The sequence below is a fragment of the Girardinichthys multiradiatus genome, chromosome 9 (assembly GCF_021462225.1).
Source record: "Girardinichthys multiradiatus isolate DD_20200921_A chromosome 9, DD_fGirMul_XY1, whole genome shotgun sequence".
NCBI lineage: Eukaryota > Metazoa > Chordata > Actinopteri > Cyprinodontiformes > Goodeidae > Girardinichthys > Girardinichthys multiradiatus.
The window spans coordinates 10,473,221-10,500,314 of NC_061802.1; the positions used below are offsets into that span (position 1 = coordinate 10,473,221).

Here is a 27,094-nt window from a genome sequence, read left to right on the forward strand (position 1 = left end):
TCTGTAAGATGTTTATGTGGTCAATTGACAATCAAGCTGATTTTCTTCTTTGTGGTTTATGTTGATAAGTAGAAATTTGATTATTGGTTTATTTGACTGGTTTCTGATGAAAACATGTAAAACCAAAACGGACAGGACTCCCCACTGTACATGTAAAAACCCAGGCCAGTGTTCCATTTTCTTTGTTGGTGATTTTGATATGACAACAGAATCAAAACAAGTTTAAAAGTTTACTCATCCGTTTTTTGAACAAAAAAGAGAAAAAAAAAAACAGCCTGTATTTAAATGGAAATGTGCAACACATTTCCATTTAAATACAGGCTGTTCTAAAACAAAAATTTAAAGCCGTTTGTTTCTTCATTAATTGTTTCTGATAAGAACATCCAGTTTTATATATTGCAGCTTTATTATTTCTTTACAGTGCTGGTCGACAGCCAATAAGAGGCTGCTTTACACTCGTTGACCCGCCTTCATGTGGTTGCTATGTATACTGCGCGTTTCCCTGTGATTGACGGGGCGAACAGCCAATCAGCTTTGAGCTCGAGGAGTCTGCGCTCACCGTGAAAACTGCCTGGTGAAAGACTACTACTATGATCAGACCTCTTTGAAAGAGCAAGCGTGCAATAGCGGGGCAGCCGTTGGTTAGACCGGGGATGGGAAATGTTCGTCTCGTTGTCTGAACACTCTCCCCAGGTAAGAAAATTTTTCCGGGTCTTTTTTATTACGCGATATGCTGTGAATACAGGTGAAAAGACTGGCAGGAAACACTACGCCAAACAACGCTGCTGTTTTAAAAATAGCGAGCGAGAGGACAGGCGTTTGTTTGACATTTTGAACGGAGGGAAATTTGGCTAACGCAGAAAGAAGAGAAAACTACAGAAACAAGAACATAAATGTGTTTGAGATATGTAAACACTTTCCGCTTCACCTCAAGCTGCTTGTTGTGCTTTCAAAACGTCATGATTATCAAAGGCAGTTTTTAGTTGTATTATCCCATTAACATAATTAAGACCGCCAGATCCAACTTAGAGGTTATTTCTGATGGCTGATGCTGCTTTGCTGTCAGGTCCTGGGACAGCTGTGCTTTTTACCTGTGTTAAAATGGTTGAAGGTTGGTTCCTTTTACAATTTGAATAATTTTGTAGCATTGATTCTGTCTCAACATACTTCAGTCATTTGATGAACAAATATAGCGATAACATTTAAAAAAAAAAAAAGCATTTAAAGTTACTTGTCATGCTTTTCTGTAAAAATCAAACTTTATATACAGATTACCACCTCAGAATATATCAGGTTCAGTTTTTGCATTTGTTCTGCTATGACACGTTAAATCATTGATTCAGAATAAAATCTTATCTCCCAAAAACAAATGTTGACACGTTCCTCTTGTGACATCACATAAGGCAACTGGTTAGAGTTCTTCATAATGCGTTGGAGCTGGGAATTACATCATATCCAAGTTGAGAAAGTTTTAGTTGCTTGTCGGAAAACAGTGGGATTTACCATTTGTTTTGGTGCCAATTACTGTTAGCTAAACAAGCAGATAATATATTTCTTTCTATTTTATGCAATTCAAACATAGAAGTAGCTTGACAAATATATATTTTGAAGCACTCTTTGTGCCTCTGAATAAATGATAAACAAGCCAATAGAAGTGTTCATAAATGGTCTATACGTGTGACATTTATTACATTAACTATGCACGGCAGCCATATTGAATACAAGTCTTGGGCTGCTTGGGAAGTTCCAATTTTCCCAATAGAAATGGTGACTTCAGGGGGTGTTCTTGTTGTTTCTCCAACTTGGGCTTCAGGAAATATAACTTCAGAGCACAAAGAGAGCCCACCATAAGATTGTGTTTTGTTATTCTTTTGTCTTTAGTCGAAGTTTTTAATCAAGTTCAACTCAATTTGATCACGTTTAACTCAAATTGATTATGCTAACCCTAAAAGCCGTTAGTGAAGCTGGGATAGTGAGCCTTGCAGCTGTAGGCAATGACAATAATTACCGAAAGGAACGATGGATTTTCAAAAACTTTTTGTCCTCACCTTTATTGTTGTAATAAATACCACAAAATATTGTGATTTGAAGTCCTGATCACTAATCCCTAACTTGTATTCTGAGTTTACAGAAAACATTTAATATGTGTGTGAGAACTGGTCTTGGATCAGTTACCAGTATCAAGGTATACCAAGGCTAAAAACAGGTTAGAGCTTCAAAGCCACAATATCTTATCTTCTTATGTTATACGTTTTGGCACTATATAAATAAAACTGAATTGAATTGAAGTTTTTGAAACTCAATTCAATTCAGTTTTATTTATATAGCGCCAATTCACAACACATGTTGTCTCAAGGCACTTCACAAAAGTCAGGTTCATACATTCCAATTAATCCTAATCATTGAACAGTGCAGTCAGATTCAGTTATTTATTTAAATTGGATAAAAAGTTTTTCTATCTAAGGAAACCCAGCAGATTGCATCCAGTCAGTGACTTGCAGCATTCACTCCTCCTGGATGAGCATGTAGAGACAGTGGAGAGGAAAAACTCCCTTTTAACAGGAAGAAACCTCCAGCAGAACCAGGCTCAGTGTGAGCGGCCATCTGCCACGACCGACTGGGGGTTTGAGAGAACAGAGCAGAGACACAAAGAGAACAAAGAAGCACTGATCCAGGAGTACTTTCTATGGGAAGGAAAAGTAAATGTTAGTGGATGTAGCTCCTTTAGTCGTTTCACCTAGAAAGAAAGAACAGATGAACTCTGAGCCAGTTTTCAAAGTTAGAGTCTGAAAAAGAGCACATATAATTAGTTACAGTAAAAGCTCAGTCAATCACCATGTCTAGGAGAGAGAAAGGGTTAAACACTAAAAGACAGGGCTATGTGGATCATCGGTAGAGGGTGAGCATTAAGTTGTTGACAGCAGAAGCTCGGACGATGCCTCACTCCAGAAAGGTGTCACAGGTAGACATAGAGTCAGGCTAGGTGTAGCTTCTAGGAAGAGAAAAGAGAGAACATAAAGTTAAAAACTGAAATAACAGAAAATAATGCAGAATTGGAGAGTAATGTGTGAATGTAGCGAAGAGGGTGAAAGTGGTCATTATGTCCTCCAGCAGCCTATGGCTATAGCAGCATAACTATAGAGATCGTTTCAGTTTCAGTTTATTTATTTATTTATATAGCGTTTATTTACAACCATGTCGTCTCAAGGCACCCCACAAAGGGTCCGGAACGACGCGGGGCCGCCGGGGAGGCCAGACCAAACCACCGAGTGCCAGAGCCCGGCCTCCCCTGAACGGGCCATGTGTGGGGGCACTAAGTAAAATAATAAACAGATAAAGTTTGTCCATCTAGAGCCCACTGATGGCCATTGTTATACTAAAAACCACAAGGATTGGGATACCTCTCTCTGTCAGACTGATTATAACCATTGGAAAAGAGAAGGGGTCATACAGGTAGCAGGTAGCAGACAGGTGGTGTTTATACTAAAAGTCATCTTACCGTGACAATTATATATACACCAATGCCTTGTGAGAATACTGCATAGAACTAAACACAAATTGGCAGCGATAGCGATCATTTCAGGCCAGGTTTTTATTAAACTCCCCATGTTGTAGTTGATTCTATCAAAATTCTTTTCAAGTCTCAACAATGTTTCTTGAAGAACTGGTGTGTTACCCACTGCTTGGACTGAAGGGAGACATATTTACAGTATGTTGAGGCCTATTCTACCAGTGAGCTCCATAATGCTTGCACCTGTAGCACAGCTTAGGCCATCGTCATTATTTCAGTCAACACCAGATGAAAAAAGTAAAAAAAAAAAATAATCCAAAAACATAAAAAGCACAATTAGCTGGTTTTTTTTAAAAGATATGTTGTATTTTGTGAAATCTAGCAGTGGAAATCCATGATTTGTTACCCCACAGTATTTCTTGTCCCAAAGTACATTTGTTAGTGGAAAAAAACATAAAGACACTATATCTGGTGTTAAAGTAAAATAAACATATAGCCTGAACAATGCAAAAGTGATGTTAAATGTTACATGGCCTACTAAATTTAATGTGTCAGTCTAATATCTGTACAAAGCTTTTCCAAGAAAAATGAGACTAAAGGGGTATTTTCAGTATGAAAAAAAGGCAAATATTTTTTGAGTAGTATGTTTACTTTGATGCTGTCTTGAAATGGCATGATCGTTTTATTAAAATATGCTTCTTTTTGTCACAATCGCTGCACCACAGTCCAAAGCTGATTGGTTTAATAATTTAATAAAAGCTTTCATGTCAGAGTAGTTTGAAGATGATCAGAAATTGGTGTCAAGCCTAGAATGCATCAAAGAATGGCTGGTGACTTGAACCGAATGGTTTTCAGCTTGATTGGCTCTGATTGGTGACCAGCAGACGGGAGACTCAAAAATTGAGTCTTTTTCCAAATCAGTTCATTACCTAAGTGTTCCGGCCACAACACTTTTCAGTGTGGAAGTTGTTACTGATGGGAAAGGTGTGAAACGCTTCTAGAGGAAATTGTGTTTTCTGCAGAGGCACTGTTTTAACTACAGAGTTTTGTAACACCAGCTGATACACACTGTAGGAGATGTTGCTCTTCTCCTAATATAAGTATTAATGATAGAAATAGAAATGTGTTTTTCTGTCCCAAAACCTGGAGAATTGTACTGCAGTGATCCAGAGAGAGAGAAAGCTCTGCAACTTTGGACTGCAGGGTTCCTCTGCAGTCTGAAATAAATTGAGATATGCTTCTTTTTGTCACATACGCTGCATCACAGTCCACAGCTGATTGGTTTAACAATTTAATAAATGCCTCTTCCTCTTATGCCCTAATTGTTTTTGTTTTTTTCTTGGCCACAAAATAACTGCAAATTCTTCGTAGTCCAACTATATTTCAATTAAGGATGCAGTCTATCTGTATCAAACATCTGTACCGGCCAATGTTAGTCATTTTTTACCATATCCGTATTGGTGCTCCGATAATAACAACTGATGTTTATTTTGATCTTGTTGTGTATGTGTTTCGGTAGGGGGAAGACAGGGGGTTGGCCGTGTGATATTCGTTTGATGATGTGACAGTGATAGTGACGTAGCTCCGGACTTTGGGGGTGTTTACCTGAGGCAGAGAAGCAATGTTAGCTTGGTGGTAGTTTTTTTGGGGTGTTGAAAGAGTACGGCAGTATATATAGAATATTTCTAAATGTTGGTTAGCAGCCATAACAGCAATATAAATATCGGATATTGATATCGGCCAAAATCGGTGCATCCGTAGTTTTGATTATTATAAAAATTGGTAATAAGCTAAATATGCAAAGTCATAATTAAAGTACAGACAACTATTATACTATTTTATCCACTTTAAACTACTGTTTTAAGCTTTTGTAACAGTTATGAATGTGAGCTAGCAATAATTTTCGTGGATATTTATGTTTCTGAAAATCCTCAGTTTTCTAGTACTGCATGCAGCACTTCAGGGTTCTGGCTCCAACTGTGTGCACCACTGCTTTTTATAGATACCTCAAAACAAAACGTTTTGCAAAAAAGGATAATTTCTGTAAACATAAACAAAGATGGATTCAGTTGGGACCAATATTTTGTTCTGACTCATTAGGAATTTTGACTTTCAACTCTGAATGTAAACTGGGCGTCAAAGCTTTACAGTAAAAGTGCCCAGCAGGGGGGTTTTATGGCTGTGGTTTCGAAGGCAGCTTGTCTGTCTATCCTCAGGACTTCCCTGTTTGAAATCTGCACACTGCCTACTTATTTTTTCACTCAACTGTTTCTATTTCTTAAAACCGAAGGCAGACTCACATAAAACTGGCTTTATTAGTACACTCTTTATATTTTGTAAGCTGAAGTAGTGTTTATTTGTTTATGACTTTAGATTATTTTAAGTTTTTTAGGTTTTAGAAAGCTGGGTTTTTAGGTTTAGTTACATCCTTTTTTCTGAGCCTCAAATTAACCATTGTCTGGTTTCACCGAAGGAACTGGGATTCCCCTTCGACTGCCTGTTAGGTTTTTAGTTTTTCTGTGTCATTTGAAATAATATGCAATCAGTTCTAACACAGGCCACGTTGTTTGCATAATAGAACTGTAGTGCAGCTGTCTTCTCTTGCTAGAGTTGCTTCTCAGCTTATGTTGCTTTTCTCCCACTCTGCGAAACTGTTGAATGCTGCTGGGTGCTTTGCTATTAAACAGTTGAACTATCTCTCTTTTTACTGAAAGTGACTGAGTGTGATAGTGATAAATGGAAAGAATTTGTTTATTATAGCGAAATAAAATGAAAATGTTCTAGATTTGGAGGGGAAAATTGACATTTTGCACCAATTTTCAGTTTACATTCATGGAATATTGCATTTGATTGCCATCTATTCACTACCAAATGGATATTGCATGCCTGTTAAGTAATGACTATCAAAATAAAAAGATGAGGTGGTTATTTACACCCATTTCAGAATAGTGTCAAGACTATCAGAAATTGGTGTCAAGCCTAGAATGCATCAAAAACTAGCTGGTGACTGGAACTATGATATTCAGCTTGATTGGCTCTGATTGGTTACCGGCAGACTGGAAACTCAAAAATCTAATCTTTTTCCAAATCATGTTGCTCTAGCCACAACACTCGTCAGTGTGGAAGTTGTTTCTGATGGAACAAGACATAGTTGGGTATTTTCAGGTTCAGGTGTGTGAAGATTAAATCAGTGGAAGAACAAAAGGTGTGAGATGCTTCTGAAAAGGAAACTGTTTTCTGCAGAGTTTTGTAACACCAGCTGATACACACTAGGAGATGTTGCTCTTCTCCTATTATAAATATTAATGATAGAAATAAAAATGTCCCAAAACCTGGAGAATATTACTGCAGTGATGCAGAGAGAGAGAAAGCTCTGCAACTTTGGACTATTTTGAAAAATTGTTTTATTTTACTATAAACATTTTATCCTAAAAACAATTTAGTGTTGCAGTTTATCCAACAAAGCAATATTGGCAGGGAAAGTTTCACAAAAATCTGATCGAAAATTGGCCACAAAATTTCTGATCAGTGCATCTCTAGTGTTAACCCCTAGATAGTTTTTCCTCTTGAACTGAACTGAAATTATTTAACTGCAAGGTTCCTCTGCAGTCTGAAATACTGGAAAACTATGGAAATCAAAGAGTAATGTAGAGAAGTTGTTGTATTTCCAGACTTTATACAATATTCTATTGTCTGGATTTATATAAGGCTGCGTATCTTAAAATAATTTGCTTACTTTCACATTGATCTTTGTTAAATATGATTTTTGTTTTTATTATAATTGTTCCCCGCTCTCTTTTTTCACAGTCGCATGGTTTATGCAGCTCACATAAGGCGCCTTGCCTTATGGTCCTTAACCTTTTTTACCATCACACTCCAATTTATTTTATTGTGATTTTCTGTGATAGGCCAACACAAATTAGATCGTAATTGTCAAGGGGAAGCAAAGACAACAAGTTTTTATTTTTTAAAGAAATAAAAATCTGAAAAGTATGTTATGGTTTTTGTGTACAACCTCCTTCAGTAGTACTTTGTATAATCACCTTTCAAAGCAATATCAAATGCAAGTATTTTGGATTGTCTCTACCAGCTTTGTACTTCTAGACACTGATATTTTTACCTGTTCTTGTCAAAATGGCTCAAGCTCAGTCAGATTGGGAGAGCAGAGATGGAAAAACAGTTTTCAAGTCTTGCCGTAGATTTATTCAACTTTGACGGAGCCATTTTAACATTTGAATGTACTTAGATAAAAATCTTTCCAGCGTAGTTCTGGCTGTGGGTTCCTCGTCTTTGTCCTGCTGGAAGGTGAGCCTTAACTCCACTCTCAAGTCTTTTAACAGATTTTCTTCCTGGATTGTCCCATCAAGCGTGCAGCTTCCCTATCTCTGCTGAATAAAAGCATTTCCTCAGCATGATACGACCACCATCGTGCTTCATGATGGACATAGTCTGTTCAGAGGCTTATGTGCCATGTTGGTCTTGCATGTACAGGGGTTGGACAATGAAACTGAAACACCTGGTTTTAGACCCCAATAATTTATTAGTATGGTGTAGGGCCTCCTTTTGCGGCCAATACAGCATCAATTCGTCTTGGGAATGACATATACAAGTCCTGCACAGTGGTCAGAGGGATTTTAAGCCATTCTTCTTGCAGGATAGTGGCCAGGTCACTACGTGATACTGGTGGAGGAAAACGTTTCCTGACTCGCTCCTCCAAAACACCCCAAAGTGGTTCAATAATATTTAGATCTGGTGACTGTGCAGGCCATGGGAGATGTTCAACTTCACTTTCATGTTCATCAAACCAATCTTTCACCAGTCTTGCTGTGTGTATTGGTGCATTGTCATCCTGATACACGGCACCGCCTTCAGGATACAATGTTTGAACCATTGGATGCACATGGTCCTCAAGAATGGTTCGGTAGTCCTTGGCAGTGACGCGCCCATCTAGCACAAGTATTGGGCCAAGGGAATGCCATGATATGGCAGCCCAAACCATCACTGATCCACCCCCATGCTTCACTCTGGGCATGCAACAGTCTGGGTGGTACGCTTCTTTGGGGCTTCTCCACACCGTAACTCTCCCGGATGTGGGGAAAACAGTAAAGGTGGACTCATCAGAGAACAATACATGTTTCACATTGTCCACAGCCCAAGTTTTGCACTCCTTGCACCATTGAAACCGACGTTTGGCCTTGGCATGAGTGACCAAAGGTTTGGCTATACCAGCCCGGCCGTGTATATTGACCCTGTGGAGCTCCCGACGGACAGTTCTGGTGGAAACAAGAGAGTTGAGGTGCACATTTAATTCTGCCGTGATTTGGGCAGCGGTGGTTTTATGTTTTTTGGATACAATCCGGGTTAGCACCTGAACATCCCTTTCAGACAGCTTCCTCTTGCGTCCACTGTTAATCCTGTTGGATGTGGTTCATCCTTCTTGGTGGTATGCTGACATTACCCTGGATACTGTGGCTCTTGATACATCACAAAGACTTGCTGTCTTGGTCACAGATGCGCCAGCAAGACGTGCACCAACAATTTGTCCTCTTTTGAACTCTGGTATGTCACCCATAATGTTGTGTGTATTTCAATATTTTGAGCAAACCTGTGCTCTTACCCTGCTAATTGAACCTTCACACTCTGCTCTTACTGGTGCAATGTGCAATCAATGAAGACTGGCTACCAGGCTGGTCCAATTTAGCCATGAAACCTCCCACACTAAAATGACAGGTGTTTCAGTTTCATTGTCCAACCCCTGTAGGTCTCATCTAGCTGGAGCCTGTTCTTCAATATGTTTGTTGTGTCCTTTACATGACCTGCAGCAAATGGGACTTTGTACGGCTTTCTTTTTGCCACTCTTCCCTAAGGGCCATGTTGGTGGAGTGCTCAGCTAATAAGTGTCCTGTAGAAAGATTTTCCCTCCCAAGCTTTTAATATCTGCAGCTCCTCCAGACCATAATCCTTAGATTAATCCTCTCCTTGCTTGGCCTGTCAGTTTAGATGGATGGCCATGAGTTGGTAGGTTTGTAGTTGTGCCATACACTTTACATTTTCAGATCTTCCCAGTGGACTGCACAGTACATTGAATCACAGTATGATTAGAAAGTCAGTGTGTGAATTATTCCAATTGCAAATGACTACTTGTATATTTATAGGATGCAATATTTGGTAGGATGTTGTATTTTAAATACCATGCATGCAAATTCGGCATGCTGCCACTGCCCTTGATGCCCACACCAGATGTATATTTTTAATAGAAGCGATGGGGACACTATGATGATGGAAAAGAATCAGGGAAATGTGAGTTAATCATATTCAGTATTGTTAATTCTATATCCAACAAAGGTATTGCATTTACATATTTTCCTGATATCATGCAGCTCACGGCCCTGTGACATGCTCATAACATAGAAAATTGCCTTATAACCTAAACCTGGTTTAAACTGCTCCACAACTTTATCCCTGACCAGTCTTCATGATGCCGTCTGTTCGCTAATGTTCTCTAACAAACCTCTGAGGCATTCATAGAACAGAACAATTATTTATACTGAGAGTAAATTGCACACTGCAAAAGAACTCCAGATACGTCTTTTCTGTATGACATCCCCCAGTCAAGCCACCTTCTGGAGAAAGCTCATTTCGGCTGCTTGTATCCGGGATCTCATTCTTTCGGTCATGATCCATATCTCATGACCGTGGGTGAGGGTCGGAACATAAACGGACCGGTAAATTGAGAGCTTTGCTTTTTGGCTCTGCTCTTTCTTCACCACAACAGACTGGAGCAGGACCCGAATTACTACAACTGAAACCCCAGTCCGTCTGTCCATCTCCCGTTCCATCCCACCATCACTTGTGAACAAGATACCTAACTAGCTTATTTGAATTTAAAAAGCAAGGAACTTGATAAATCTAGTTGATGGTTTAGAAAGTGAGCGATGACAACATAGGTAACTGGAAAAAAAATCCCAAAATCTTTGCTGCCATTATAGTCCTTTTACTGACTGGCGCAAGGACTGTTCAAAGTCTGGTTTAAATAATTCTGGATGTAAATGATGGAGACAGAGGGATGAGGGTGGCAGGAGCAGGCGAATGAGAAGTGCTATCTGTTTTGCATTTTTATTTCTCATTCAATGCTTTTTGGCGACTCTGTTAAGTCCTGCTGCTTGATTATTCAAACACCTGAGAATGATAATGTGCTACAGCTGAACCCAACAGGAGGACTCTTTTACTTACTTGATGACTCCCGTTTTCTCTCTTTGACTCATAAACATGTCATAGTTATTCATTCTAATACTGTCATTTTTTTCAATTATTCTTTCAACAAATTATTGGATGCTCATGACGTTGATAAATTATATATGTGTGGCCTCTTAATATGTAGGGTATAGGACTCCAAGGGCTCCGTTTGCACTTGCCAAGCAGGGCAGCCACCAGAGGGAGGAAATATGAGGCAAGAAAACCCTAATAAAAATCAAAAACAGAAGTGCTTGGGTTTCAAGCGTCTGATTTTAGAGAACCACTATGCATACAGTTGTGACTATGTTTTGAGTTCACACGAGAACAGGTGTGACGTGTTGGGGAATTTAATGTTAACCCTCTCTGTAAAGCTATGGCCTGAGCCTGAGGCAGTAGATGAGTCAAGCCAAGGTCTACATGTGGCAGATGGGAGAATCCTGGGGCAGGATGGAGGAGTGGGCCATATCCCTCTGGGTATGATCCTGTCTTTGTCTATTTCTGGGTTACTGTTGATCACGTTTCACCAGCATGGAAAGAGATCTCTGGGATTTTAACTATCTCATAATTACGCCCAAAACAAACCATTATGATGACAGTTTACGACCATCTCTTTTGCATCAATCATTAATGAATCGAACTAGTGCTGAAGACATTTGATCATTTATCAAAGTGGGGAGAAACAGAAAGCACTTATCTATTTTTCACAGGGTTTGTTATTAGGTAGTTTATCAAAAAATGCACCAACTGCATGAGAGCAGGAAAAAATGTTTCTCATTTTCTTTCTGTGAAAACATTTCTTTGGGTTTAAAGCTAGTAGGCAAAGACTCGGTTACTTTCAATATCAACTGTACAATCATAACAACACACAAACGTGGATAAAAAGAATGCATTTCTGTTACAGGATTTCACTAAATTTCAGAGCTTTAAAAAGTAAATAAAAAAACGATATTTGCTTAGTGTACACCTGGGTCACTGACATCAGAGGAGTTCTTAAGTACTGACACTAGAATTTAAGGACGATAAATAACACCAACACAGTCAGCAGCAATTTCTGATGTGATTATCTGGTTTTTTGTAAACCCTGTTTTGGACGACCAACTTTTGAGCAATTCTGACTTAGGTTCTGGAGCATTTTTATCTAGCCTGACAGACTGTTTTTTCAGAGAAATACAGCTCGGGTGAAGAAAAAAACGATAAGGCTGTAAAACAAAAAGTAAGAGTTAGAGCAGATAACTTTTCTGACCTGGAGTTACATAGCCAGTTGCTTTTTACACTTGTTTGCCATTCATAAATATACTATATTCATGTTCTGCTACTGTTGCCTCAGTGAGTTTACATGATATCCCAGTCAGTGATGGTGCATGCATATATTGGAGTGCATTACTTTTATTTTACAATAAATTAATTTATATTCCACCACAAAAACACAAATATAAACAGATTTGCCATTTAAAGGATGCCTTTCATGTATAAAGGACTACATCCAGCATGACAAAAAATTTGTAGAATGAAGTCCTTGTTATTTATGTATTTACAAATAATTCAGAATGTTAAAATTGAACTGGAAATAATCAAGAAAGGCTTCAGCACAGTCATGAGTGAAACCTCCAAAGTCAGAAATCTTAGTTTCTCTTACGTTTTACCTAAAATGTAATACCATAACTGTAAAATGACTAGTATTTAATATCCGTATTTATTATTAGTTTTTCAGTTTATATGTGATTCATTTAGATATCAACATTAACTTCACAGTTAGATGGGAATAAAACAGGATGAGGTAGAATCTATTTGGTCTCCACATTAACATAGAGAAACAATCAAGCAGCCAATCAGTCAAACGTGTGTCAATATACAGTAGAAACTTAAGCAGAAAGGTAACTTATTTAATCTCACAGTGAAACCAGGACAGCTTTTCCTGGCTAATCAGTAGCGCCTGGTTTTCTCTTCAGAAGGCACTTGTGCAACTGCAGTTTATTGTGAAACCCTGCATCCATAGTTTATAGCTATTCAACCTTTGAAATATTTGAATACCTTTTATAACCCAGCTCATTTGGCAGTAACGTTAGATACCTTGTTTGTTTTGAAACCGCAGTCGTGACAGGAATCGAACTCTGATGTACTCGGTATGCACAGTTGCACAGACATATGTAATAATAATAATCTTCCTTTTTTATTGCAATTGTACATTTCAACGAAATTGTCCTCTGCATTTAACCCATCCCTATAGGGAGCAGTGGGCTGCCATTGTGCAGCACCCGGGGAGCATTCTGGGGTTTAGTGGGCTTGCTCAGGGACCCAGAGTGGCAGGTTCTGGAATTCGTACCAGGGTACTTGTGGCCTCTCCGGGACACAAATGCTCTGCTCTCTAACCACTATTGTTAAGTCGGAGAAATTTATAGTAAATAACTGAATTCACTCTTGTATAGACTCCTGCTCTCACACAGCTGGTCATGCCAAGGCTCCGAAGGGACGCTCGCCTGGTACGTTGTTATAGTCGGGGCTGGACTGGAGCTGTACGCTGCAGTGACAAAAGCACATTCAGACTGGGACAATGGGGAACTGGCAGCCTGGGTTGGGTTTATCACTCTGCTTTCACTTTCTTTCACGCTACCTCCTCCTCATGTTCATTGTGTTTGCAGTCTCGCTGGCTCTCTGAGTGTCTCAGCCACTGGCCAGATAATTTATCACTTTGCTCTGTGTTGCGTAGTCCCTAAATACAGGGTGTAGTTCTGTCAATATTTATGTGGATGGTCAGTGAAGTCCAGTCTTTGTTTTGCTGATGCACTTGGATTTGTGGGCTATACTGACAAATTCATGATGCAAAACATGCAACCAGCAAGCATCCTTATTTCTTTTTTAACCAAACACTGAATAACAGAATTATATTTTTTAACAAGATTTTGGAAAGCTTTGAAAAATGCTGCCATATACATGAAAAGTCACAGAAAAGAAATGCCTTTTGACAGTTAAGAAGTTCGAATCAATTAGTTTTACTGGATATAAGCATTTAGTTTAGAGTTGCACCAATAATCATCTAGAGAAATGAATTGATTGCTTTTCTCTTGGTCTGCTCTTACGATACATCTTCAGATACAAAAAAAGTCATTTTATACTTTAACCAAAAACTTGCATGTACTCTGATGCGCTTTATATATTGAGTTTAGTAAAACGTCAGAATGTTTGGGAGATATTCTTTTATTTTCTGTTAATTCCCTCGTTTTCTGTTAAATGAAAACTATCATATTACATCAGCAATTATTTTCCCCTTTTATGTGTTGTAGTCCTTTTTAATATAAAACAAAATGGAATAGACAAGTCAGATTATCAGAAAACCAAAAATGGTTATTGGGAAGATAAAGCAGATTGCAATATTTTAATTTGCTATATAAATAAACTGAATTGAACTGAACACTAATTCAGGTTGGTAATGACTTTAGCAGAACATTTTATGCACCCTTAAAGCATTTTTTGGTTAAATAAACAACCAGCATCACCAAATATATTACTGGCATAAGAGCAGCTAACTTTTCTTGCATGTAATAATATTGCAACAATGATAAATTTGTCTTCTTAGATACTCTAACATAAGCTCTGGTTGTTGCGTTTGTTAAACATTTGTCCCCCCCTCAGTGACATGATCCAGTTAAATCTCTCTCTAAACGGTAAGCTCCAGTCATGAGTCATCAGATGTGACAGAGGAGAGCAGTGCAGTGCTGGTGGCGGCTAACAGGAAATTGGATCTGACACAAACTCATCTGTCATCCTCGGTTTGCCTAATCGGGCTTAAAACTAATATAGAAGAACAGCAGAGTCAATCTTCTGCACAGCAGACTTCGAATTGCTCCATCAGCTCAGTCTGCTTCATCCTTGTCCTGTTTCTCTAAATGTCACATCTGCTTTATGAGTAAATGTTTGCCTAGCCACTATGTAAAGTTACATTTTCCACTTATAAACAGTTAAGCTGCTTCTGTTTTTATGTCCTCATAAAAACACAAAATATTTCCTTGTAACAGCCTAACCAGCTTCTCAAAATCTAGGAAAGCAAACCGAGAAAGGCTCAATATTCTTTACCAGTCAAAAGTTCATTTAGGAGAAGAAGTAAATTTTAAAAGAAATGCTTCATGTTGAATGCTTAGGTCGTTTGACGCAACCAAACTGTAAGATGGAAAGGCAGGGAGAAGGCGACTGTTTTACAGATCTTTGCACCTACATATAAAAACAGAAACTCTGGTTTAAAAGTGGCCAAAGGCATTGTTTGCAACAATGTCGAAAGATTTTAACAAATAAAATTTATATCAGTAGTTTTATAAAATTCAATGACTTTGCAAAGGGCCTATCAAATTGGGAGATTTGCAAGGATAATTCTCCTGCTTTTGCAAAGTTAGTTCATTGTCAAATTGACGCCTTTGACTGATGTGTAACTACAGTCATATTGAATAAATTAGAATATGCGTTGCAATGAGGCTGCGTTTGTTACATTAAAAGTACCTTTTGAAAATAACCTTTAGGCAGGAATTCAGCACACATTTCTGTATTAAAAAATGTTTTTTATTGGTCTGATGTCATATTCTAATCACAAATGTCATGTTTTCATTAGCTGTAAGCAGAAAATCATCATAATTACCAGAAACAAAGGCTTGAAAACATCAGTCTGTGTGTAATTAATAACTATATGATGTTTTTCACTTAGTGAATAGATTTACTGAAATAAATAAACTTTCAAATAATCTCATTTATTGAATATGACTGTGTGATATATATATAATATATATATATATGTATATATGTATATATATATATATATACATATATATATATATATATATATACATATATATATGTATATATATACGTATATATATATATATATATATATATATGTATATATATATATATATATATATATATATATATACATATATATATATGTATATATATATGTATATATGTATATGTATATGTATATATGAGGTCAATCTAGAACCTCTAATTGAAAGGAATCCTGTCAATCCTCATCTTTTATTGTATTTTGCTTTTTTGTATACCTAATAATAAGTATTTTATTTTAGTAGTATCTAATACGTTTATTTGAAAACCCACAATAGTGTGCTTCCTTTATTCTGTTACTGGGAACATTCAGTTCAATTCAATCAGTTTTATTTCTATAGCGCCAATTCACAACACATGTCGTCTCGAGACTTTAGAAAGTCGATTCAATCGAATCATGCAGATGTCCAGTCAAGTATAGATATTCCAATTAATCCTAATTAGCAAACAGTTCAGCCAGGTTCAGTTTATTATTCAAATTGTTTAAAAAGTTTTTGTATCTAAGGAACCCAGCAGATTGCTTCGAGTCAGTAACTTGCAGCATTCACTCCTCCTGGATAAGCATGTAGCAACAGTGGACAGTCGAGGAACATCAAGAGTTAATAATAAAAGTTAATCGTTTTGTGTTTTTATGAACCTTTCTTTACACAGCAGTACATCTCAGAAATGGATTTTTTGATAAATTATATACGTTGGTTTTTTGTGTTTTTTGGCAAAAAGTACATTTATTTCAGAAGTTCATTTAAAAAATTTGATTACACTTAGTGATACATTGTAGATGCATGATAGGTGTTTATTTGTGTTAGTTTTGATGGTTACGGCTTACAGCTAATCAAACCCCAATATGCATTTTAAATATTACGTAAGTCCAATTTAAAATAATGTTTTAAATACACTCAACATTGCGGTCCACTGAAAGGTGTGTCCGTATACTGTACCATATTTGTACTCAGTACCTCTGCTTTTGCTCCTTGTTGCTTGAATTATTTCATCAATCAGCTTTGGGATATTGGCGATCCTCGTTAGGTCAGGCTAGTTGTTGGCTAATCCATCATAGTGGTACCATGGTCATTAAAACAGGTATTGTTCTTTTATTTCTTGTTTTTTGGCTTATATCATTGTGCTTAACCTATAAGTCTGTTCTTCTAACCGCTTTTCCTTGATTTCACCTGTTTTTACCTCAGTGCGTCCTTCTTTTCTCATGCTTCATTTATTTTCTCCCCTCAGCTACACAACCTGTGCTTGAGACAAATGTGCCTGTTGGAAGGTTACCGAAGCATCTTTATTCCACGCTCTGCTGTGTCACCACATTTAGCCGGATTCCATTTTTAGCTTGCTTGCTTTATCTGCTGTACTGAGCAGCCACTAGATGAGAAAAATAGGGACAAAATTCCTCCACAACCTTTTTTATTACCCAGCGTAGAGAGAAAACCAGGTGAAGCTTGTTAGAAAGGAGGAGGTTTATACTGGTTATCCTTTCCACAGAGAACATCTGCCAGTTGACCCAACTCTGGCAAAAAGCCAGTGAAAAGGAAGGAAAAAGGACGAATCCCCGTGTTGGTGGAGAAGATCTATCGTTTGTTTTTTGCAGGAATTGTATGGTCTGTGGGTAGTCATCGTTAGTGTGAGAGACTTTCTTTCACTCCTCTCCATCTGCTTTTCTTAAAGTCCCAATTTTTCTTGGCTGCCATCTGTGTGTTGTCAGACACTTGGAGCGAGGCACAGGAGGAGGTCAGTGTGTCTTTGTTGATAAGGCTGGTTGGATTCGGCTCTGTGTCTTTTAAAAAAATTATACTCCTCATCTGAAACGGTGAGTCTAACTGTGTTGCTGCTGCCGTGTCCACTTTCACCCTCTTCCTGACTCTTTGACCTCATTTACACACAATAAGGGTTGAAGGTACTAGAAAAGTGGGACTGGGAGATCCGGATGAAAGCAGTTTAACTTTTATTTTCATTTAATAGAAAATGTTTCTAAAGATTGTGGTTTTGAAATTCTTTTTCCACATGGTTCCTATGCAGTCGTAAAAATGAGATTTTCCAGATCTGGATGAGTATGGAAAAAGTTTGACTTTCCAGACTTTATTCTTTTATCTAAAAGACAAAATCATATTTGATTCTTCAATTTGTACATACTGTATTTACATCCTCTATCCTTTTAAATTAAATATTTCAATTAGAATTTTTGTCAGATTGATTAGTGAGGTTTTATATGAAACTATTTTTCCCCCTAAATTTTGTTTTATCAATTTTTTTTCTTCTGTGTTTAAGGATGCTGCCAAATCTAATTCAATAGGTAGATACTGAAGAAATGCATTTAGATAGAGAGCTAATTGGATTACATGACACAGTTAAACCCTCAGTATTTTTTTTTTACTTTTAATGAGGGTTTGTTTGGGATCTAGACCTTCTTAGATTGTTTTTGTTTAGATCAGTGTACTTTACATTGATACATTTTAGGATAATTCAGTCCAGATTTACAAATTTAAGTGTTTATAGATTTTAAAGCAGAGGTGGTTTGACCAAAAAACCTAAAAAACAAGTGCACTTCACTACACACCTGGATCGGAAGCCAACCTCAGCATCGTGTTGTTTTTAGGATTTATCGAACATACAAATGATATAATCCAACTAGGTACATTTTTATTGTACTGGAAAAAAATAATTAATATTAACTCTGGAAAAGTATGGAATCCAGGTAATCTTCTCCCAAAGTGTGGAAACCCTGTTTCCAATAATGACCCCTCATTTTACAGCTCCTCCTAGCACAAGAAACATACATGCTTCTGATAAAGTTCAGCCTCATGTGATGAAACAAACCTCCGAGATATTAAAAAAGATTAAAAATATATATATATCTGTCCTTGATATCAGTGTACAGCAGACCTTCAGGAATATCTGTTTGGGTTTATTATTGAAGATAGTGGTATGATTTTTTTTATTTATTATTTATTAAGAATCCTGGTTCCGGTGTACAAATATACTTCTCACACAGCATAGATTTTAAATTTTAAGTGTGATAAAGGAAATCATTCTCAGAAGATAGATTTTTTTTTAAAAGGTGAATCGTTTCTTAGATGCTTTAAAAAAGTATTTTTTTAAGCATCCCCTAGTAGTGATGCAGTCTCTTTGCAGATGAAAGTGTGCTGCACATTTCAAAGTAAGCATGCTGACAGTTTCCCCGACCACCTGATGGAGACCATGCACAGAAAACCAATACATCCACTTGTGATTCCTAAAGCAACAGGAAAATAAGAAAAACTATTGGTCCATGGTGAAGTACAAATATGGGTCCCTGCACATGCACATAAGCACAAATACATCCACATCAGTTAGGCTTTGCGCCTGAGTGTTGTGTTGGCACAGAAATAAAACTAATTGAACCCACATTTTGTCTGTGTACCATTTAAACACTACAGCAAGGCACAACAGACAGCTGGAAGAGGCAGTGTTTAAAACGACTCGCGGTAAAACAGGTTGTTCTGAAGGAAAGCAAGTGCATCCATTTCAATTGGACAAAGGTGCCAGGTCATGACCTTCAGCAAAGACTTTAATAAAAGTCCACATCTAGTCATTCATATGCATCATTGTAAGAAGATGCACAGAGAATATGCATCTGTCCACATTAAGTAATAAAGTGTGAAATATATCAACAAATGGCCTGAATGCTCTTCAGTCATCTTGCTTAGTTTAATCATAGCAATCGTTATATTTATAACTGCCTGTTATATAGTACATTTAATCATTATATTGTTACTGTTTATTTCTAGTCTTTTTTGTTAACTTTAACTAGATTGATCAGTTGTGATAAGATTCGGATGGAAATTAATTTGAGGTATGCATATGACCTCATTATGTTGGCTAACCTCTTATATTTCTGTATTTCTCCTCTACGAGAGCTCTTTGCAGGGCCTCTGGTCCCTCTGCTGAGTTAATTAATAAGGTGTGAGGTGTATCAGGTCGGGGTGTGTTGTGCTATAGCTGTTACAGAGTTTTTCTGTGTGCAGCTGCTGTTTAATGTCAGGTCACCAGACTTGAGCCAAGTCAATGCCAATTCAGAAAAAACGGCTGTTGTCAGCACACACGCTGTCTCACGTACACTCACTGTCAGCAAAATAGACGGGATAGCGGGAATCCTTTATGCGGGCAACCCTTGGGGAAACAATTTCCTCATGATGGATTTTTGTGGAAAGGGCAGTGGCTTGTTGTTTAATATGTATTTCTTTAACCGGTACCCATGTTGTGAAAAAATAAAATAAAATCAATTCTTACTGTCTGGAGTATTTGCCTTCCATCCATCCATATATTCTTCTGTGCATCTATGTTTTTCCTGTCTGCATCCGTCTTTTTATCCATCCTTTTGTCCATCTGTCCACTTGACCGACTATGTCCATCAGTCCATCCATCCAGTATTCATCGAATCCTCTTTGAAAAGTATGAAAGTAATGAACTTTGACTTGGAATATGTATAAGAATCCTATAACACTGCCTTAAATCCAGTTGATTGTTTTTTCTGAAATGTTATCGTGGATGCAAGATGCTGTATGAGCAGAAACGGCAACAAATGTGGTCAACCACAGTACCTAAAGGAGCCACTCATCCCTTAGAACTGTATATATTTTATCGTCTGCTTTGTGTTTACTAGCACCTTAATTTGTCTTCTCCTCTGTTCTTTCTTATCATCCAGTTCCCTAATGGGACTACCCCCTCCTTCATCATCAGCCTCCATCCGTTCACTAACTTCTTTCAAGCCATTTGTTAAGCTCCCCTCCCCTCTCCTCTCTCTCAGGGGCTCCCATCCTACACTAAAGGTGTCTCAGGAGTTATTATAAAGAGAAACATTTCACAGAGCTCATTTTTGTGCAATTTGCTGAGATATTGATACTGCAAGCTGTTGTCACTTGGTAGAACCAAGATTGAAAATGAAAACCTTTTGAAGACTAATAAAGAAATCCAAAGGATTTTTTCCAGGTCATTTTTCTCAGTAGTTGAGGAAATATATGTCAGATTTTAATAAAATTAAAACATCAGTCTTTGCTGGGCTGAACATTCATGTCATTTTCTTTTTCTTAGATTGCTGGCTACTTTTGAGCGACAATGGCGGTCTTTCAGAACAACTTCTGGGTGAGTGTCCTGAAAAACACACTTGTAATAGTGTAATAACTAATGTGTTACTATTTTACATGCTTTGAACCTCTGAGGTTTATTTTTCCATTCTTAGTAGACAGTGTGCTTCTGACTCCCTGCTGTTTATCAAGTTATAACCTTAGAGATATATTTTATATTGAAATTAAGGAGACCTGTCTTCAACATTGCAAACATTGTTATTAATATTTCTGTATATTACTCTAATACTGTTATATATTACTGTGTTAAAACAATATAAATTCAGTTGTCATTTCTAGCAGAGTCGTCTTCAGGACATTTTATGATATTAAAATGCAAGGTTAAACCTGAAGTGTTTGGTAAGTTAGAGCCTTGCACATTTTGCTACCCTAAAATCACAAACTTCAGTGTATTTTATTGGTATTTTTTCAATACAGCAACAAAATTCACATAATTGTCAATTGCACAGTAGCAGATGGAAGGACCTTTGACATTAATTTACCAGAAACCTGGTGAGCTCCATGTTGATTGAAATAAAGAGAGACAAAAACTCCAAGACTGATGTGAAGGGAGCAGAATAAAAGCAACATTTCTCATCAAATGGCCAGTATTGTGGCCATTTGATGAGAAATGGATAAATTATCATGACATGAAACAATTGTCTTTAAATGTTTTATCTCATAAGTTTATTCCTGTATCTCACAGACCACGTAACCCAGGCTGATCTCTGTAACTTCACGGCTAACAGCCTCATACAAATGCAGAAATTTCAATGGCGATGAGCTGACTTAAATAAGCTTTTTAAATCAGAAACTTTCACCTGCCCAGAGCTTCTCATTTAGCAGTACATGTGGAGGAGGTGAAAGGCCTCTCAAAAGCCATTTTTTCCGGTCCAAATTCAGTTCTGTCCAGCTGTGAGGTTCCTTGCAGTTGCTAACATCTCTGAACACAGCAGCTGACAGCCTGCCAGCTCCTAAATGAACTTCGCTAACGCTACCCAGGAAGGATACAAGATGATCTTTGATTGGAAGTCCAGACATTACAATGAATTTGTCATAAGCATTATGAATACAAAGCCCGTCCACTCAGAGGAATCATAAAGTTGGCTGATTTTATTGTCAAACATGACAAAACCCTTTTAGAGTTAGCCTTGCAAGGCCAGCAATGCCAGTCACCAAGCTAATACTGCCACTTTGTCTGCCTAGTAACAGAACGGAGCAGAGTGAATTCTGATTGGATGAAAAACGTCTGCTTTCAAATAACATTGGGAATTCCAAATGCTACAGATGGATCGGTTCATTTCTTTAGAAAAAAATTTAATAATAAATGTAATTCACAAATTATATTTAGTTTTTTCTTCTTAATATTATTATTAATATTATAAGGTATATTTAAATAGTTTTTCTTAAACATTTAAATAGCTAAACATTTCAAATTGAAATTTGACTTTGGAACTTGAAGGAAAATGCATGATGCACAGTTTTTAAAACATTTTAACCATAAAATCTGAAAATGCAGAAATATATCTAAAAAAAGGGCTGCATTTGGATATAAATACAATAGAACAAGAGGAGTTTTTATTTAGGGGAAAAGGCCAGCGGTCCTTGACAACTGTTGTGAAGTTGCAGAGATCAACAGTTCAGCCATAGAAAAAGAAAATGCTGTTGAAAATGGCCACAAGCTATTTTGGGGGTCCCATGACGTGATGTGAAAGATTGTGAAAGATGACACCAAAGTTGAACCTTTTGACCTACATGCAAAACACTTTGTATCATCCCCATGGTAAAACATGGTGGTGACATCATCATGCTGGGCTAATTCTTATGTTCAGCAGGGACAGGGAGGGTGGTCAGGGTTAATGGGAGGAGCCAAGGTTGAAATGAAGGGTGTAAATCACACCATATTCAAGTCAAAAACCCAGACCTAATTCAACTGTGAATCTGTGACAAAACTTGAAATCTCACACCTTCTGTCGAATCTTACCGAGCTTTCAGAAACACCTGGTTTTAGACCCCAATAATTTATTAGTATGGTGTAGGGCCTCCTTTTGCGGCCAATACAGCGTCAATTCGTCTTGGGAATGACATATACAAGTCCTGCACAGTGGTCAGAGGGATTTTAAGCCATTCTTCTTGCAGGATAGTGGCCAGGTCACTACGTGATACTGGTGGAGGAAAACGTTTCCTGACTCGCTCCTCCAAAACACCCCAAAGTGGCTTAATAATATTTAGATCTGGTGACTGTGCAGGCCATGGGAGATGTTCAACTTCACTTTCATGTTCATCAAACCAATCTTTCACCAGTCTTGCTGTGTGTATTGGTGCATTGTCATCCTGATACACGGCACCGCCTTCAGGATACAATGTTTGAACCATTGGATGCACATAGTTCTCAAGAATGGTTCAGTAGTCCTTGGCAGTGACGCGCCCATCTAGCACAAGTATTGGGCCAAGGGAATGCCATGATATGGCAGCCCAAACCATCACTGATCCACCCCCATGCTTCACTCTGGGCATGCAACAGTCTGGGTGGTACGCTTCTTTGGGGCTTCTCCACACCGTAACTCTCCCGGATGTGGGGAAAACAGTAAAGGTGGACTCATCAGAGAACAATACATGTTTCACATTGTCCACAGCCCAAGATTTGCGCTCCTTGCACCATTGAAACCAACGTTTGGCATTGGCATGAATGACCAAAGGTTTGGCTATAGCAGCCCGGCTGTGTATATTGACCCTGTGGAGCTCCCAACGGACAGTTCTGGTGGAAACAGGAGAGTTGAGGTGCACATTTAATTCTGCCGTGATTTGGGCAGCGGTGGTTTTATGTTTTTTGGATGCAATCCAGGTTAGCACCCGAACATCCCTTTCAGACAGCTTCCTCTTGCGTCCACTGTTAATCCTGTTGGATGTGGTTCATCCTTCTTGGTGGTATGCTGACATTACCCTGGATACCGTGGTTCTTGATACATCACAAAGACTTGCTGTCTTGGTCACAGATGCGCCAGCAAGACGTGCACCAACAATTTGTCCTCTTTTGAACTCTGGTATGTCACCCATAATGTTGAGTGCATTTCAATATTTTGAGCAAACCTGTGCTCTTACCCTGCTAATTGACCCTTCACACTCTGCTCTTACTGGTGCAATGTGCAATCAATGAAGACTGGCTACCAGGCTGGTCCAATTTAGCCATGAAACCTCCCACACTAAAATGACAGGTGTTTCAGTTTCATTGTCCAACCCCTGTGTATATATATATATAGTGTTGACCAAAAGTTGTTAACCAGCGATTTCTGAGGCTGGTGACTCGGATTAACTTATCGTCCGCAGCAGAGGTGACTCTTGGTCTTCCTTTCCTGGGGCGGTCCTCATGTGAGCCAGTTTCTTTGTAGCGCTTGATGGTTTTTGCAACTGCACTTGGGGACACTTTCAAAGTTTTCTCAATTGTTCAGACTGACTGACCATCATTTCTTAAAGTAATGATGGCCACTCGTTTTTCTTTACTTAGCTGCTTTTTTCTTGCCATAATACAAATTCTAAGTCTATTCAGTAGGACTATCAGCTGTGTACTGTATCCACCTCCCGCACAACACAACTGATGGTCCCAACCCCATTTATATGGCTTGAAATCCCACTTATTAAACCTGACAGGGCACACCTGTGAAGTTAAAACCATTCCAGGTGACTACCTCTTGAAGCTCATCAACAGAATGCCAAGAGTGTGTGGAGCAGTAATCAAAGGAAAAGGTGGCTACTTTGTGAAACAACTGAAAATGTCTTATATTCTAGGTTCTTCACTTTTTTGTTCAGTATATAATTCCACATGTGTTAATTCATAGTTTAGATGCATTCAGTGTGAAGCTACAATATTCATAGTCATGAAAATAAAGAAAACTCTATGAATGAGAAGGTGTGTCCAACTGGGATTCAATAGTAACAGGAGGGAAGATGTGAAATCTATGTCTTAGCTGTTCAAGAATTTCACCATGTTTACATTTTATTCTTGTGTTCTCAAATTGAACTGGCCAGTTTACTAACTTGCAGCATGATGGCCAGTTTCCAGCTTGTTTCATGGCAAATTAATGAGATTAATGGTTTGGATTCAGCTACGGGAACCTCTTGTTATTTGCCATTCTTTAATAAGAGGGTTCCAGTGTTGGTTGGGTGCCAGTGCTTGATATCAAATCCATTTTGTGGTTCTTAGCCCGGAAATTTGTGTTGGAGAAGCACTGAGTCCATAACAGACTGATGTTTGCTGTGACACGTAGACTCTGCACTGTGATAACCCAACATCTTAAAGAGATTTAAAGACAATCTGTGAATTTCCTACAGTTGAGCTGGTTCAGACCTAGCATTACCTCCAGAACCTGGCTCCAGTGCGTCCAAACGAACCACACGGAACAAAAGAGTTGTTGTTTTCAGTACCCAGTTGGCTACTATTGTTGTCATGTATAAAGTGCAGGAGTCAGACTCTTTGACCTTCCTGCTTTGCTCCGATTCTATTGTACATTTCTCAGCTATTATGGGTTCCTCCTTTTCTCTTTGTCTGCTTCTTTTTTAATGAGTCCTGACATTTTCCATTCTGTTCTGTCGTTGCACACCTGCCACATCTATTTTAGGTGTGCCCTACTTCTCTTTCTTACTTTCTTTCTGCCCTGTGGTGTAGAAAGTGTCATTATTTACCCATAGGATCCTGCAATTCTTTGAATTCAGTGTTTAGTTTATGATGACGATGAGTGTATTTAAAGGAGACATATGCTTTTAATTCCTTTTCACATTATATCATTCAGTTGTGGTCTATATAAAGTGGAATTGCAATGCTATTGTCTGAATTCTTTGTTATTGTAGCTCCACAGGCTCACCTTTGACCCCTGTTCTGAGGTGCGTCTGAGAGCAATTTGTTTTGGTGCCGTCTCTTTAAGTGCTGTTAAGGCACTTCGCACTCTGCCCCCCTCCAGGTCAAAGAGTGCTCCACTTTAATCTGTTCGCCCATTTTTGTAGTTTGATAACAATTATCTTGCGGCGCAGAAACGAGACAAAAACACAAAAACAATGCAAAATTGTTAATGTAATAAATAAATGGAGCTAAAAGCACCACATGCACTAACATAAGCAGGAGGCACGATGCTATTGCTATCAAAACAATGGCCAGGAACTGACCCCTTAATCAGATGAAGTCTTTCAGGAAATCCTTCTTGATACTGGCGGAGGAGAACTCGCCCTCGAAGTGGAGGAAATAGGACTTTCCCTTTTTGATGTAGGAACATTTCCATGAAAAATTAAATTTAGAGGTTCTGATGCTGGGTGACTTTTTAATAAATTGTGTGGGTTAATACACCCAACAACCGAATCGAACTTATCCTCTTGCAGCATAGGCATACAGGTCCTTCTCAAAATATTAGCATATTGTGATAAAGTTCATTATTTTCCATAATGTCATGATGAAAATTTAACATTCATATATTTTAGATTCATTGCACACTAACTGAAATATTTCAGGTCTTTTATTGTCTTAATATGGATGATTTTGGCATACAGCTCATGAAAACCCAAAATTCCTATCTCACAAAATTAGCATATCATTAAAAGGGTCTCTAAACGAGCTATGAACCTAATCATCTGAATCAACAAGTTAACTCTAAACACCTGCAAAAGATTCCTGAGGCCTTTAAAACTCCCAGCCTGGTTCATCACTCAAAATCCCAATCATGGGTAAGACTGCTGACCTGACTGCTGTCCAGAAGGCCACTATTGACACCCTCAAGCAAGAGGGTAAGACACAGAAAGAAATTTCTGAACGAATAGGCGGTTCCCAGAGTGCTGTATCAAGGCCCCTCAGTGGGAAGTCTGTGGGAAGGAAAAAGTGTGGCAGAAGACGCTGCACAACGAGAAGAGGTGACCGGACCCTGAGGAAGATTGTGGAGAAGGGCCGATTCCAGACCTTGGGGGACCTGCGGAAGCAGTGGACTGAGTCTGGAGTAGAAACATCCAGAGCCACCGTGCACAGGCGTGTGCAGGAAATGAGCTACAGGTGCCGCATTCCCCAGGTCAAGCCACTTTTGAACCAGAAACAGCGGCAGAAGCGCCTGACCTGGGCTACAGAGAAGCAGCACTGGACTGTTGCTCAGTGGTCCAAAGTACTTTTTTCGGATGAAAGCAAATTCTGCATGTCATTCGGAAATCAAGTTGCCAGAGTCTGGAGGAAGACTGGGGAGAAGGAAATGCCAAAATGCCAGAAGTCCAGTGTCAAGTACCCACAGTCAGTGATGGTCTGGGGTGCCATGTCAGCTGCTGGTGTTGGTCCACTGTGTTTTATCAAGGGCAGGGTCAATGCAGCTAGCTATCAGGAGATTTTGGAGCACTTCATGCTTCCATCGGCTGAAAAGCTTTATGGAGATGAAGATTTCATTTTTCAGCACGA

The 27,094-nt window shown here is 38.4% G+C and overlaps 1 protein-coding gene across 2 annotated transcripts in view; it reads left to right on the top strand.

The window, feature by feature from the left end:
• Positions 1-536: 536 nt before the first annotated feature.
• The window catches only part of fcho1 (FCH and mu domain containing endocytic adaptor 1), a 66,449-nt gene continuing 39,891 nt past the window's right edge, over positions 537-27,094 (top strand). The window contains exons 1-3 of one of the 2 annotated variants that reach the window (XM_047375973.1): positions 537-693; positions 20,259-20,382; positions 20,645-20,695. In XM_047375973.1, the coding sequence (XP_047231929.1) occupies positions 20,669-20,695 (27 nt within the window). In that variant the 5' untranslated portion in view covers positions 537-693; positions 20,259-20,382; positions 20,645-20,668. The remainder of the gene's footprint in view (positions 694-20,258; positions 20,383-20,644; positions 20,696-27,094) is intronic. The other variant, XM_047375972.1, reaches the window with a different exon arrangement.